This window comes from Antedon bifida, chromosome 5, assembly GCF_963402885.1.
Source record: "Antedon bifida chromosome 5, ecAntBifi1.1, whole genome shotgun sequence".
In the NCBI taxonomy this organism is placed as follows: domain Eukaryota; kingdom Metazoa; phylum Echinodermata; class Crinoidea; order Comatulida; family Antedonidae; genus Antedon; species Antedon bifida.
The window spans coordinates 28,744,482-28,760,984 of record NC_136230.1 but is presented as its reverse complement, the minus strand read 5'-3'; the positions used below and the strand labels follow the sequence as shown (position 1 = coordinate 28,760,984).

Genomic DNA, 16,503 nt, shown 5'->3' with positions numbered 1-16,503 from the left:
TATATCATTGAAAATATAACTTAAGAATGTGTAATCAATCCGGGAATATTTAGTACCGATGTCATATTAAAATGGCTGACGTCATCAATTGTAACTTTCTTGGCCGCTTTTGCTACTTCTTCCTCACTTCCAGAAATAGAAATATCAGCGACATTCAACGTTCCACTGAAAAAAAAAATTGTTTAAATGTGACTGCCAGCAGGCGAAGATAACTTATGCGGGCCCGGGGTGTGAAATACAAAATAATAAATGTTGTATACTACGACCTATAGTTTACCTTTTACAATTTGAACCAGCGGCTATGACCTTCTTTAATTCAGGGAACCTAAAGAAATCATATCAACAGTATATTAATATTTTATGTTAATGATGGAAGATCCCAAATACAGCATAACAATCAAATTGTCGCAATACTCACTGTTTTGAATTCAGGTCACCTGGAATACTTTCACTTAACTCTGGAATCATTTCACAAACCATTTGGTAAAGTGTGTCCGGGCTTCGAGTTATGAACAACGCTTTGCACGACACCTGAATAATATTTTGGCAGATATTAATATATTATTATGGGTCACAGTCAAAGGGTTGAACAGAAATGACAAGAGTATGAAGTTATTGCGTCATAATAAGACAATATGGAAATATCAAACAATATATGAAATTCATGAAATACCTGTGTCATTATTTCCGTAAAAGTTTGAGGAGTATGACGAATTGACAGATTTGCCTGAAGAAAAAATAAAATTATATTAGTTAACTGTATTGTTGTTACGGGTAAAATACATTTTAAATACATCACATCTAAGGACCTACCACACAGACGCCTACAGCTCTTGCTGCAGCCGCTATAAGGGGCCATTCTATGTGATTGTCACCCATAACAGCTATACAGTCACCACGGCGAAGACCAAGTTTGAGTAGGAACCCGGCTGCTAAGTCTATTACCTAAAAACATAAAGAAGTTGTACATTTATATGATTTCACTTATAACCATTCACCAAATTCGAAGTAAAGAACAGTAGCTTTAATCCGCTACTACTAAATGTAGTATACTCAGTGAGCAGTGAAATTACAATTTTAAATTGAAATTGTTAAATTGAAATTTTAATTTCACTCTTCCCTGGTATACTATAATACACTGGTTCTCCAAAACTTTGTGCTCAAAAGGTTACAATTTAAACATGCATGTCACATGTAACACAATACAATTACCAACATACAGTACGACCAGGCATACGAACGTCAATGACTGCGTTTTCAGTTGTTAAACAATCGTATAGATGCTCCAAATATACTCACCCTTTTCTTAAATTCAGCAAACGTAACTCGTTCATTATCGCCGACAAAAACAAACATTTCTCTGTCCGGATTTTTCTTCACCCTCTCTTCCAACATTTTGTGCATCGTCAGCCCAATAAAGGGCTTCAGGCTGGGGGTATGGACGTAGCTCTTCTTTCGTGACAACGCCATTCTAGACAATCCTTACTACTCTGTGTAATGGAAGTAACGATTACACTACCCATGGAGATAGAAGTAAACTGGACATATATATGTATATATATAAATGCACTACCTGCACAATGATATATAATCATACAGATAATCATATTGGCCCATACTAAATAAATAAATACGACGTCCGCCGATAACAGCATTTAGACCCACATAATAAAGAAGATTGCCATAGATCGAAATAAGGCCTATAATAATTGAAGGCCAAATATTATTTTATTTTCCAATAAAGATAAATGATGTCAAAGAGTATAAACGGTTGAAAGCTCAATGGTACCACTGACATACGTCAGCAATTTTGCAATAACATTAAGATATTAAAAAGACAAACGATAAGCGAAACATTTCATTTGATTCTATTTTTTGGTGAAAATAAAACGGCGTGCAAGTTATTGGTCACAATTAGTGACGTCATGAATATATTGATAGATTTGACGCAATCACAACAGGGTGTCTAGAAAACTCAGATCTCAGATATATCTGAGTTTTCTAGATCTAGAAAACTCAGATATGTGAGTTTTCTCTAGAAAACTCAGATATGTGAGTTTTCTCTAGAAAACTCAGATATCTGACTTTTCTAGATCTAGAAAACTCTGATATCAATATCTGAGTTTTCTAGTTCCAAAATGGAGACTTTTTGAGAGTAAACAATCTAGCGCGTACGGCCACACGTGCAAGATGAGAAGATATTTTAACCTAATTTTTTACGTGTTTGGTTAGATGTAATGAAAAAAAAAAATAGTTGAGATCTGAAGGGAATGATGTGATATGTAAATAAACAAACACTCAAAAGAATTATGTTTACAGTTTAATTATTGTCAGAATAATAGTTTATTCTTATTTGCTTAACTTTATTTTTTCCCCGGCACCTTTGTTTGCCGACGGACGCGATGATGTGCCGACGGACGCCAAATCAGGGGGGGGGGGGCCGGGCCCCCCGACCCCCCCACTGGATACGCCACTGACTCGTACCTCAATCAACTCGTACATACCTAATTTTTAAGCCTACATTTTAACGGTAACATGCACTGTATTTTCTTTATGATTTAAGCCGTAGGCCGCTTCTATATGTTACAATATTAGTAAGAAAACGTAGGCCTACACAGTAATCAGTTTTAATAATACTCTAGTATTTCAAATGACCTACCTTCTGATTAATAATGGAATGATCCAAATGACCTACCAACCAATCATTTGATGATCTGAGTTTTCTAGTTCCATTTTGGAACTAGAAAAATCAGATATTGATATCCGAGTTTTCTAGATCTAGAAAAGTCAGATATCTGAGTTTTCTAGCTCTAGAAAACTCAGATATATCTGAGAGTTTTCTAGACACCCATCACAACAAGCAACAGTAAGGTTCAATTTTTAGAAACCTAAATTGAAGTAGGCAAATAAGGTGTTTCACTGCTTTACATAATAGCGATATGCTGAATGAAGACTGAACTAGTATTTGTAATAGATAAAGTATGGTATAATTAAATGCGTTCATGAAAACAGAAAACATTTATTAAATACTACAGAGAGAGAGAGAAAGAGAGAAAAAAATACTACAGTAGAATCCATATACAAGAGACACTTAGATAGGGGATCCCGTTTACGAGGGAAGTACCGGTATGGTGTCCCCTAAATAGGGGTGTCAGATGGAAGGGATTCTGCTGTAATCTTCTTTTCAATATTTTTTTCGTATTTATATGGTGTTTGATTATTTTGTAATAACACAACTTGTGTAAAAACAATCAATGTAGATTGAAGGAGTTGTACTGTGCATCAGTCTCGTGAATAAATAAAGTTGTTATATATATTCTCTTGACTGTTTAAAATTGTATTCAGCATAAGCAGTGTCCGCTAATTGAATTCGACCGATAGCCATCTCTTGCAGCTTCTTACGATCCACCTGTAAATAATAACATGTTTATTATATGATTTAAATGATTTATGTTCTACCAAAAATGAATTGACGTGCTCTACGTTATTGGATTCGGTAAGCATACAACCCACGTCGTATAATGTCACTGGCCTGTAACATTATTTGGTTATATTACATGGTAGCATATGTAAATACGAAAGTAATCGAAATGGCATCTAAACAACCACTGATCGAAATTGTTATATCGCCCTACCTGACAAATATAACCCCTTATAAGTACAAATAAAACACAAATACATGAACTTACTTATTTACTTGTCATGGTACTTTGTCGTTTGGATAATATTGGTTTTATATCGTTTATATTGACGATGTAATCGATTTATCTTGTATCAATGTTTATTTATTTTTGTTAAATATACTTATACGGTATTAAAATTAATTAACAAAAACACATACCTTTTATAAAGCTCCAGATTACTTCTCTTGTAATGTATTTCATAAAGGATGTCAAGATATTAATTTTAATTAAAGCACTGTAGTATTATTCAGTAATTTAAAGTGTTTGTTTAAATGCTTTCGCGTTTTAGAGGTAACATTATCTTTGGGTTTGTTCTCTAAATTATTCCGCGCTTTGAGAAAAAAAATGTAGCTAGGCTGCAGAAAGATTGGTAAAAACAGAATAATGTATGAACTAACCTGCGCAATGTTTACGGCTGGATGAGTTATTACTATACTTTCCACTTCTGATGGGTGGATGTTGAAACATTTTCTGATAATTATGTCCTAAAAATAAAATTATAACGTGAGATGTACAACGTTTCCTTTAAACGTTAGAAGAAACATGTTTTGAAACATTGGCGCTTGTTGTTGGGTAGATTATTCTGAAATTGTATTCACACAGGAAGAAAAGATAGGAAGTATCGATATTATATCATCAGTACCTTAATTCGACCAACTATTGTCAGATAGCCATCTTCACTTAGCTTACCAACATCTCTGAAAAAAGTAAAAAGAACATTTACATAACTACTGTATGTCTATTCTGTTTTCCTGGCCCATAAATCCATTAAACAAATTCGTGTTTTTAAGTAAACATAAAGGTTGTGATAGTACCCCATTTTAATCCATCCGTTTTCAGTGATTGTCTGTTTTGTTTTCTCAATATCACCATAGTAACCTCTGAACGCAGTCGGACTTCGTACCCATACCTCTCCCCTTTCTCCCACGTCTACGGGACATCCTTCCTCATCAACTATTTGAAGCTGAAAAATTATGTTTGTGTACAACAATTTATAAACAATAAACAGAATAGGTGGACACAAGTTGATACAAATGTAAGAAAAGGCACTTACTTCAATATTTGGCACAGGGCGTCCAGATGTATTCCATACCGCTGAACTGTCATCGACTGCCGTCTGGTGGTTTCAGTCGATCCATAAACATTCTTCAGAAAAGGCAGACGAATTTTATTAGTCAGGAAATTAACGCAACGGCATTAAATAATTCGTTACACAAACATTCGTTACGCCGCTGCAATGATTGATATCACTAAGTTATACAATCAATAAGTTATTGACACAAATCTAGTACGTACCAATAAACGAATTCCATGATTTTTGTGCAAATCGTAGATAACATCTGGTGGAATGGACAAACCACCGGCAAAACCTGTTATAAAAAATATTTGTTTTGCTTATTTTTGTTTTGCTTATTTTTGTGATATTAATTACCTATATTAATACTATATAATTACAGTACTATATAATAATTTACCTAATTTCAATGAAGACAGGTCGTAATTATCACATATAGGATTATACGCAAGATCGACCACACCATGAATCCTCAATTGAAAAAGGGTACATCTAAAAAAAAGTGTGATAAGTCATAGAAATACTATTAAAATTGTGTATGTAATGGTTATTTACCAAAAACGCAACTTTTAATTACGCACACGTAATAATATCTTAAATATCACTGTTGAAACGAATAGATAGAAAATGTACATTCCAAAATCTTTGAATTCCGAATTTATCAGTATATCAAATAAATTGTATTGGGAATTGGAGTTTTAAAAAATACGATCAGTTGTGCAAAAAAAGAATGTTGGGTGGTAAAACTATTTATTTTGTTCTGTTCTCTTAACGAATACAAAACGAATAGAGTAATCGTATTTCAAAATCGTTACGTTTCATGTACTTTACCTTTCTGCTTCGACAGCCTGAAGAAACTTTTCAAATGTGTAGGTTGGTGAAGGAAACACAGAAGTTGTACCGAATAGAATTAGCACTACTTGACCAAATTGAGTTGCTACAACGTATGCCATGTTGCCGATGAATGCCACTGTATCCATCTTTGTAGTACACATAATTAGTATTCAATAAAAGAATAAACAAAATCAGAAACATTTAGTAGTGGAGCTGTAGCTTGGTGGTTAACGTGCTTGCCTTTCAATCCTAAGGTCCGGGATTCAATCCTGACCTAGTGCCAGGGTTGTAACTCCGATTCTTTCAACTAACTCCCTAAGCCTCAAATGAGACTTGGTTTATAAGCACGATAAAGTATTAATCCATCCGTTGGCATCTTAGACAGTTGCCACTTATTACTGCTATCTTAAGCTCTGTTTACACTATCAAACGTGATGTGTCCATATATGGATATGATGATGTCATATCACTACAGTACCATATTTAAGAATATCACTACCATATTTGAGCATATCACTACCATATTTGGGCACATCACAATTGTCAAATTAGTTTGATGGTGTAGACTTTAGTTAAACAACAGCGCCTTCTCATCACTGTCATCTTAACATCCTAACTTAGCATCTTCGTGTCGTCATAGTACCTATAAAACCTACGATTTTAACCTACTTTTTCCTCGTCAAATTGACCTGGCACAAACATGGTAGCATTGAGTGATTGGAAATGAGTGAACGTTGCCAATTTCGGCGATCCAGTAGTGCCCTGTAGAAATAGAGAATCTAAAATAAAATATGTAAGATTGTGGACTTAATTTCTTTTCTTCTTATAATGTTTTTGTTTAGCATATAGATCATTTTGATTATGGTAATTTCGTACCGATGTCATATTAAAATGACTGACGTCATCAATTGTGACTTTCTTGGCCGCTTGTGCTACATCCTCCTCACATCCAGAAATAGATATGTCATCGAAATTCAACATTCCACTGAAAAAAGCAAGAAAACAAATTGACTTTCCAGAGACAATGGTCATAAAAATTGATCACTTACTAAGTTGCCTTTTTATTATCTAAACTGCTTTTCCATTTTTAAATAAATTTCTAAACTCTTATTTTATAATAATTACTTACCTTTTACAGTTTGGGCCAACGGCTATGACTTTCTTTAAGTCTGGGAACCTACAAAAAACAGTAGTCAGCATAAACCTATGTACATGGATCGTCAATGTAAAATAATTAAATATTCAAATTGTCCAATTCTCACTGTTTTGAATTCAGATCACCTGGAATACTTTCACTTAACTCTGGAATCATTTCACAAGCCATTGAGTAAAGTGTGTCAGGGCTACGAGTTATGAACAGCGCTTTGCAAGATACCTGTGAATAACATGTATAATATTATTTTGCCAGATATTTATTTATTTATATCATAAAATCATATCAATCATACTACAAATAATTAGGTTATCAATATATCTGTGCCATAGACACGCTTAATCAACGTCTAGTATATTGCGGTCAAAAAGAAATTGTACTCATAACTTTGTGATTTGTGAAATAATGTATTGCTACTGTGTCAGAACTACTACATCAATATTCAATATAGGCCTAAAGGAAACGAATGGAATAACCTGTTTCATTATTTTCTTAAAAGTTTGAGGCGTATGACCAATAAGCAGATTAGCCTGAAGAAAAAACATAATTTAAATTATTCGGAACTTAGATTATATATTTTTGGTTATTTTTAGAAAATATATGATTTCAATTATTATATTGTAGTATAATAGCTGGGGTACCTACCACACCGACGCCTATGGCTCTCGCTGCACCTGTAATAAGTGGCCATTCTACGTGGTTAGCGCCTATAACAGCTATACGATCACCACGGCGAAGACCAAGTTTGAGTAAGAACCCGGCTGCTAAGTCTATTACCTGAAAAAAAAAAATTAAAATACAGTAGTAAAGTCAAAGTTTATATATGGAGCTCCATATTTTTAAGATTAAAATATTTAGCAATATGCAAACATAAGTACTCTTTCAATTATGCAAATGAGACGTACTGCAAACCTGCCGAAAACGCAAGATAAAGTACATCAATCAATCTTGTGTCTAAAGTTTGGTTCACGCAACAACGCAACATAAGCAAATGCCCTTCATATTCAAACTCGCACACACACTTTAATTAATACTCACCCTTTTCTTGTATTCAGCAAAGGTAACTCGTTTATTATCGCTAACAAAAACAAACATTTCTCTGTCCGGATTTTTCTTCACCCTCTCTTCTAACATTTCGTGCATCGTCAGCCCAATAAAGGGTTTCAGACTGGGGGTATGGATGTAACTCTTTTTTCGCAACAAGGCCATTTTAGACACACTACTGATATATGATTCAAAGATTATACTAAATGTACGCTGGAATATGTAATCAGCGTCTACAAAAGTCGATAACGTTATGTACTATAGACCCACATAATTGTAAAGGACTTAAATACGTTGAAGCAATGCAAGGTAGTTGGCAATAAATTAAATTATCGGCTTCACCATTTCCATCTGTTGCTACGGTATCATGGGCTTGTGCACGAACGATAACAATCTGTGCGATTTCATTCTGTTCTTCAGTAGTGCATATGCAATTAAAGGTGAAAACTTGTGAAAACATCGAAATCATTGTCACAATAGAGTCTAAACGTAATTGTGAGATAAAATATGCATATATTATGACGTCATTTCTACAATAACTAGCTAAGCCTATTGTACCATGACATTGGTAAAATCATTAAAATAAACAGTCTTTTAGTAAATAAAAACAACAAAGGTTGAGGTGAAGTTTATTTTGTGCGTAATGCAAGTATTACAGTTTGGATTGAATAACTTATTGCGACTCTTCGTAAGGCGTGTCCGGTAATATAATTCGACCAATAGCCATCTCTTGCAGCTTCTTACGATCCACCTGGAAATGATAATTTTGTTGATTACATGATTTTAAATAAACTACATTAGGCCTAACGTAACGAAAAATCGTATCGATCGTTTTGGAGACTACTGAAGCCGACATGGCTTTTAGTGGTATGTTGATTACGACAAATACCATTTTACATGTCGGAAATAAACATATGCCTACTGTAATTTTAATTACAAAACACGGCAAACAGTACCTTTCCTGAAGCTCCGTTTGGGAAGGAGACAAAGATTAGAAAGTAAGATGGTTTGATTAAATCTGATATCTGAAAAAAAAAGTTCGTATAAAAGTAAAGATGTGAAGATTCGAAAAAAAGTTTAAAATATAATCATTTGTTGTTTGTATTATTATTCGCTATTATACCTTTCCTTCAAAGAAAGTTTCCAGTTCTTCTTCGGTGACATTGAAACCTTCATTTAATCTGAAATCGTAAACATAATAATTTATTTTAATTGCAAAAATGTAATTATTTATGTTAAAAGGTTAATTAGTTTAAATATTAAATTACTTGTAAAAGAAAGAAAATAAGCCTAGTTCTAATTTTCAACAAATTTTAGTTTTGGTAGAAAAAATCCATATATGCCTACTTACTTAACACATACACACACATCTTCACCAACCCTGTAATCCGGTATTGCTACAACCTGAAAAAAAAAACATTTAGGCCTGGTTTAAAAAAAAATACAATTTATCTTTCAGTTCATACAAATTCACCAGCGTTTTGAAATTGTGCAGATTGGCCTACACACAATGTGATACACTTTACCTGCGCAATGTTTACGGCTGGATGAGTTATTACTAAACTTTCCACTTCTGATGGATAGATATTGGAACCATTTCTGATAATGATATCCTGAAAATAATAACATTTCAGCTTGTTAACTGAGATCAAACATTGTAACAACACTCATACATCAATGCAAGAAAAACATCTCCAAAAAGGTTTACTCTTTAGACTTGAGAGACAAGAAACAAGTCATTTAACGCATATATTGTATAGATTTAATTCCAGTACCTTAATTCGACCGACTATTGTCAGGTAGCCATCTTCACTTAGCTTACCAACATCTCTGAAAAAGGAATTTTAGAAGAACTTTATAGTGTAATATGTTTCATAAGTCCACTACAACAAATTCTTTAAAATTTTACAAATACTTGAGTCTATTAAGTATAATATACAAGTTGTGATAGTACCCCATTTTAATCCATCCGTTTTCGGTGATTTTATCTTTTGTTTTCTCAATATCACCATAGTAACCTCTGAACGAAACCGGACTTCGTACCCATATCTCTCCCTTTTCTCCAACTTCTACGGGACAGCCTTCTTTATCAACTACTTGAATCTGTAAATGTAGAATTTTAAATAGTGTTGGTGTACATTACAGTAATTTATGAACAGAATGATACAGGAACAAGATCTATTATGCCTTACTTCAGTATTTGGTAAGGGCCGGCCTGTTGTATTCCAAACGTCCTGACTGTCATTGACCGTCATGGAGCTGATGGTTGTGGTTTCTGTTGACCCATAAGCATTCTGATGCAACAGAAAAACAAGTTATTAATATTAGTTCACCAAGTCAAATAATTGGTAAGCATGAATGTGCTATTGCTTCAGTGCTGCTCGATACAAGCGGTATCATTTCTACCGACAATAGACATCCTGAAGTATCACGTATTCTGACACTAATCTTCATCCCATGTGATAGATACTGTAGTACCGTATAGTGAATGGTTATTTAGAGGGTTAGGTCAAGGTAATATTTAGGAACCTGTGGCCGTATTCACTATTCACATTTAGGCTAATGGAAACACCCTTATTAAAAAAATCTTCTATCTAAGTGAATACAATTTAAGGAAAATACTTAATGGTTATTGAGTTAAGTGAAATACTTAATATTTAAGGAAAATATCTCACTTATGTATAATTTATTGGTGAATACGGCCGCTGTTTCCCGTCAGCAAACACGAACCTGTTACGATATAAATTGTCGCCAGACATGATACTGTACGAGAATCGATTGTGTCAGTGCTTTTCGCGCATACAAGAAGTTCACAATATAGCTACAGTACTATAGTAATGTAGTACGTACCCATAGTACTAATACTAATAGTAATACAGTACGTACCAATAGACGAATTCCATACTTTTCATGCAACTTGATCATAGCACTTGGCGGAATGTACGAACCACCGGTTATACCTTTTGTTTGAAATAAAAATAATACTCTTGTCGATTCTTTGTGAAATAGATCGGGTATTCTTTTATATTATATAATTATTCTATAGAATACCTGATTCCAGTGAAGACAAGTCGTAATTATCACAAATAGGATTATACGCAAGATCGACCACACCATTGATCATCAACAAGACGAAGGTGCATCTAAAAAAGGAATAAAAAAAAAATAAATTTAATTTTGAATGGTTGAACAAATAGTGAATGGACAGAAATTCCTTAGCGATGCAACAAATAAAAATACAATTTGACAGGTGCTTCATAGACTTGCTCCAAGTCTGTATTTATTGTCGTTTTTATGTTAGTCCACCAGTCGACGTTTCGATTTTTTTCTGAAAATACAAGTTTGCAAGCTCAAGTAGTATACGTATGGAAGGCCATATGTGCCAAACTCTTTTACTAATATTAATTCAAAACTCCGTCTGGAACCCAAACTAGTGCCTTCAAACTGATAATGACAATCATTTCAACAGTGACGTTTCATACTCGTTGTCAATTTATTTGTGGTGTACTCTACCTCTCTGCTTCGACAGCCTGAAGAAACTTTTCAAATTTGTAGGTTGGTGAAGGAAACACAGAAGTTGTACCGAATATAAGTGGCCCTAGATGACTAAAATTCATCGCTCCAACGTATGCCATGTTACCGAGGCATGCCAATTTATTTACCTTAGGTACAAAATGAAATAATATTGAATAAAATAATTATTGTTTTAATCAATGTCATTGCGTCATAATCATCATCACATGTGACTTCTGTCTGTCTGTCATCACCATCATTGTTGCCATCCTTCTCGCCATCATCTTGATGTGGTTCCGTTCGATAATCGTCCACCAAATGTGCCTTGTCATAAATGACGATCGGTCCTATATCATACGGTATGGTATAGGAACATCGATCAGAAACTAAAATGTTGAACCTACATGTGTTTCGTTAAATTGACCTGGTACAAAGAGGTTGCTGTGGAGTGCTTGACAATGAGTAAATGGTGCCAACTTTGGTGATCCAGTTGTGCCCTATGTTAGGCCAACAAAAACCATACATTAAATGATTGAATATTAGGTTAAATTAAAAAACATGATTTAAAGACCTATAGGCCTAATCTTGTCATAAATCAGGTACAGTTGTCTATGCGACATTTATATAGCGCTATTTCGTAAAGATCAGAGCGCTTTAAGTTTGTTGATTATTAAACTTATCTAGACTCTGAACAGGAAATAGGCTAACCAAAGACAACCCGTTAATGACAATAACATAAAATAATAAATAAATCAGGTACGACAACCAATGAGTTAGTTTGGGACTTTGTTATGGAAATAAAACGTTCTTCCAAAACAGATACCTAGGTCTACATTTGAATTTCACATACAAAATTAGAATAGTTTGCACCCAGTGATTGCAATTGTTTTTTTTTTCTGTAATACTATTTTTGTACCGAAGTCATGTTAATGTGGCTGACGTCATCAATTGTGACTTTCTTCGCTGCTTTTGCTACTTCTTCCTCACATCCAGAAATAGATATATCGACAAAGTTCAACGTTCCACTGAAAAAGGGATTTAAAAATGAACTACAGCAAGATCATGAGAGGACATTTGCATAAATTTGTCAGTAAACGTGAATGCATATTTATTTCTAACTTTGTTAATGATTGTAAAGCTTTCCGTTATACATTTATATATTTTATTTACTTAAAGCAAAGTACTTACCTTTTACAATTAGAACCAGCAGCTACGACCTTCTTTAAGTCTGGAAACCTACATAAAAACGGTACGTAATATGGTAAGCAAGCTAGCAACGCATTATGCAAATAAAATGATTAATTAAAATAGTGGCTAATCAATTATCAAAATTGTATACTTACTGCTTTGAATTCAGGTCACCTGGAATACTTTCGCTTAACTCTGGAATCATTTCACAAGCCATTGAGTAAAGTGTGTCCGGGCTACGAGTTATGAACAACGCTTTGCACGACACCTGTGAACAATGATGGAATTATAAATATAGGCGTAATTGTTGATTACAGGGTCATCCCACTCCAATATAATGATTAAATACTACATCCTTATACTATTCAATATCATATACATATCGGTTAGACAGTAAAGAATATACCTGTGAGATTATTTTGTGGAAAGTTTTAGCAGCATGTCCAAGTAGTAGATTAACCTAAATAAATAATAACATTTTTTGTAATTATTATTATTGTATTTATACTGACCGCAAATTCTTAGTATGGGTAAATTACGTAAAATTACATTGCTTTGTCTATTTATAAAGATTAGTTTCCACTAGGACGCAACACGACGACGTACGCGCAACGCAAGCGAATTCGCCAATGCAAGCGACAGTTGAATAATCTATCACTTGTGATTGGTCATACTTGCGTTGTGCTTACGTTACATCCTAGTGGGAAACAAGCTTTATAGTCGAAATACCAACTGTAATTTCAATCAGTTTACAGTCGATAAATATGATGGCTGGGGGTACTTACCACACCGACGCCTATAGCTCTGGCTGCAGCCGTTATAAGGGGCCATTCTACGTGGTTAGCGCCTATAACAGCTATACGATCACCACGACGAAGACCAAGTTTGAGTAGGAACCCGGCTGCTAAGTCTATCACCTGAAAACGAAATGAAAATAGTAGAAAGTGTAAAGTTCTTTCATTGTAATATTGAGGTGGTCAATTCAATTCAATTTAACTTTATTTAATCACGGAGGCCCAGATCAACACATGGGGCTGTGCACATACAAAAAATACGAATACAATGTTTTTACAATATTATGAACAGTAAATAAATGTTTTAATAAAGATTATGTTTAAATGATTTTAGGGTCGTAGACGAGTGTTCCATTGAGTGAGAGTACGTGGAGATAAGTTAGAATATAAGATAGATATGACCTGCCTGAATAAAAGAATAATTAATAAATGTTAATTAGTTATTATAATAATATACAATTTTAATTTTAATATAAAATTAAAAGTACGTTTACATATATACTGTCACTGACAAACCATCTGTCTACTCTATAACCGGTGTTCACCAGCGGAAGCCAACGGTCATGCAATATAACAATTACTAAACCATAAATAAAGATACATTGCTTTTCACCCAAATCTTGAGCTAGCCTGTCCGAATATTTAATGTTACAATGTCATATATATCATTTATTTCGCACATTTCAAATACAGTACAAATAAGACATAAAAACATTACAAAAAGTAAATCAATAAGGCAGGATCACCTAAAGGTTAATACATTTAAAACAAGGAGGTGAGATATTTAAAGGTTATATGCTTAAACGGTTTATATTAATGAATAATTGGCGCCGATTTGTAATTGTCAGGCATCTGAACACCCCATGCTCGCCCAAATAAGAAAGTGGAAGTGGATAGGCCATGTACTGAGAATTACTCCTGAATGTCATTGTATTGCCATGGAGGTGCAAGAAGGGAAACGTCGGGTGGGTCGACACAAAACAACCTGGAGGCACACGGTGGACAAGAAGATAGATTAGGCTGGATATCTTAAAGTTAAAGCTAGAAACAGAATTAACTGGAGAGAACATATTGTAGCCTTAAGGCCAACTAAGACAGTGTCGTACGACAAGGTCCGACGAAACGTCGTGATTCGTCGGTGCTGTCTGAGTTCACAAGACGAGTCGTCTTGAGATAGCGTCGGGCGTAGTTTTAGGTCGTCGGGAGAAAATGTTTAACTTTCTCCCGACGAGATGACTCGTCGTACGACGCTGTCTGAGTTGGCCTTTATGGGACACTCTGCCCGAAGAGGAATGGTAAGGTAAGGTAAATACATTGCTAGTTATATTAATAAAGTTACTCACCCTTTTCTTAAATTCAGCAAACGTAACTCGTTCATTATCGCTGACAAAAACAAGCATTTCTCTGTCCGGATTTTTCTTCACCCTCTCTTCCAACATTTCGTGCATCGTCAGCCCAATAAAGGGCTTCAGACTGGGTGTATGGACGTAGCTCTTATTTCGTGACCAGGCCATTCTGGAAAATGACTAAATTTACAGATGGATAAACAAATACAATCTCACGATCAATGATAGTAATGGACTTTAGACACACACAAAGTACAACTAACGGGATTCGTACAAAAGAAATAAATCTCAGTTTACCTTGATTTGACGGCGTAGAATAAAAGAGAATGGAAATAGCTTGCGGGTTTAGATTTTATACAAAAGCAAATTTTCCTGTTTGTGTAGACGGTAATAAACAAAACAAGTTAATATCGCGCTGCACGGATTTTCAGTTTGTTTTTTTAATCCTCTCGAAATCTAATCTAAACTAATATTGCTATACATTTTGAAAATGTATCTTGCATTTGAAATTACGCCAGGAATTATTAACTTCTTTGCGATAGAGTTCCTATAGTTCCTAGTAGAACTAAACGTTGGTAAGTGTATGTCATACGTCCTTTCCAAATAGCATTGTAGTATAATATTAAATTAAATATAATAAATATATATATATATATTATGAATAATAATGATTACATAATTTCTATACATTTTCTACTTTTTTTGTACTATTTTCTGTTTTTTTAAATTTATAATTTTAACCTTTAGAATATCATACCATTACTGGACATTATTTTTGTTAAACCACAATCACAAATTAAATATAGTTTTAATTAGGCAGATTTTTTAATAATCTATTATTTAAATTGTATACAGTTTGTGTTGGTAATTAGCAGGTGTATGTTCACAGCATTGTTGATGATACTGATAGTGGCTTTTATGCTGCTCTAGGATCTTCATAGGAACTGCTATTTACCTGTCTTTGTATGTATTGTTTTCCTGAATAAATACTACTAATAATAAATTGATAAAACCGTACAAAACATCAAAGTTATGTAGATTGAATGCACATTCTGCAAACATGATTTATATATCACTTTATTTGTATCACTTCTTGTTCGTAGATGCTAAATTGAAAGTTATAATTGTCAACTTACAAAAAGATAAAACCTTTTAAAATTTACCGTATTGTAAGTTTTGTAAAATATGAAAACATTAACACTGTTTGAAGGTTTGTAAGGAAACAATCAATGTGTTGATAGTTTGCGATACACCACGTTTGTTCTGAAAAGAACTGTTGACTTTCTCTCAGAAACACATTTCACATTTATAAAAATTATTATAAAACTAGAATTTAATTCGTCACTTTGACGAATTATAGGTGATCATTTTTATAATTTTATTGACATTAATATTTTTTAAACATGCACGTATGTTAACATACAATCAGAAAATGTTGATGTATGCCATCCTATTATACGGTTATACTATAGTGGCCTATTATATGCCATATACATTATGTACAGTATATACTGTATATCTATACATGTAGCATTTGTGAAATTACGGACACACATCATGTTCTAATTTTTCGGCACTGATGACATTATAAAAATAAACTTGTGGATAATAATATCGAAAGATAATGAATTGAGCAAAAAAATATAACAATTGGAAGAAAATTTGCGCGCTCTTTAAAAATTGTATAACTTTGACGAAAGAGATGAAAAAAATACTTTTTAACTTCAACTGGCCATATGATAACGTCACAACATCCGATAGGCTTAATTTTTATAATAATTCATATCTACATTTCATCAGCTCTCATAATAAGTTATAAACATCAAGGTCAACTTTAATTCAGAAGAGCTGTAAGGTATTCAAGTATACCTTG

At 33.7% G+C, this 16,503-nt stretch overlaps 2 protein-coding genes across 2 annotated transcripts; both read right to left on the bottom strand.

Annotated features, from left to right (window-relative positions):
• Window positions 1-20: 20 nt before the first annotated feature.
• On the bottom strand, window positions 21-1,235 carry LOC144842459 (medium-chain acyl-CoA ligase ACSF2, mitochondrial-like). The gene is made up of 6 exons (XM_078698904.1): window positions 1,221-1,235; window positions 814-945; window positions 674-727; window positions 419-531; window positions 278-325; window positions 21-165 (listed from the first exon to the last, which is right to left on the bottom strand). Exons 1-6 carry the CDS (start codon window positions 1,233-1,235, stop codon window positions 21-23), a joined length of 507 nt encoding a protein of 168 aa, XP_078555030.1.
• Window positions 1,236-8,348: 7,113 nt separating this feature from the next.
• LOC144843054 (medium-chain acyl-CoA ligase ACSF2, mitochondrial-like) lies at window positions 8,349-14,948 on the bottom strand. The gene is made up of 18 exons (XM_078699717.1): window positions 14,628-14,948; window positions 13,276-13,407; window positions 12,897-12,950; window positions 12,646-12,758; window positions 12,491-12,538; window positions 12,219-12,327; window positions 11,707-11,799; window positions 11,303-11,451; window positions 10,841-10,932; window positions 10,676-10,749; window positions 9,982-10,083; window positions 9,744-9,892; window positions 9,565-9,619; window positions 9,316-9,402; window positions 9,141-9,193; window positions 8,913-8,970; window positions 8,746-8,814; window positions 8,349-8,540 (listed from the first exon to the last, which is right to left on the bottom strand). The coding sequence occupies exons 1-18, from the start codon at window positions 14,796-14,798 to the stop codon at window positions 8,463-8,465; spliced, it is 1,686 nt and encodes a 561-aa protein (XP_078555843.1). The 5' UTR covers window positions 14,799-14,948; the 3' UTR covers window positions 8,349-8,462.
• Between the last annotated feature and the right edge of the window lie 1,555 nt (window positions 14,949-16,503).

What these genes read in the sequence shown, in the direction of transcription:
- LOC144843054 (XM_078699717.1), bottom strand. Translation starts at nt 14,798, where the DNA reads ATGGCCTGGTCACGAAATAAGAGCTACGTCCATACACCCAGTCTGAAG. An exon ending in GCCACATTAACATGACTTCG is followed by an intron (nt 11,800 to 12,218) that starts GTACAAAAATAG and finishes GGCCTAACATAG; the next exon opens with GGCACAACTGGATCACCAAA. An exon ending in CAGCCGTAAACATTGCGCAG is followed by an intron (nt 9,194 to 9,315) that starts GTAAAGTGTATC and finishes TTTTTTTTTCAG; the next exon opens with GTTGTAGCAATACCGGATTA.
- LOC144842459 (XM_078698904.1), bottom strand. An exon ending in GAGCTGTAGGCGTCTGTGTG is followed by an intron (nt 728 to 813) that starts GTAGGTCCTTAG and finishes TTTTTTCTTCAG; the next exon opens with GCAAATCTGTCAATTCGTCA. An exon ending in GGTGACCTGAATTCAAAACA is followed by an intron (nt 326 to 418) that starts GTGAGTATTGCG and finishes TGATTTCTTTAG; the next exon opens with GTTCCCTGAATTAAAGAAGG.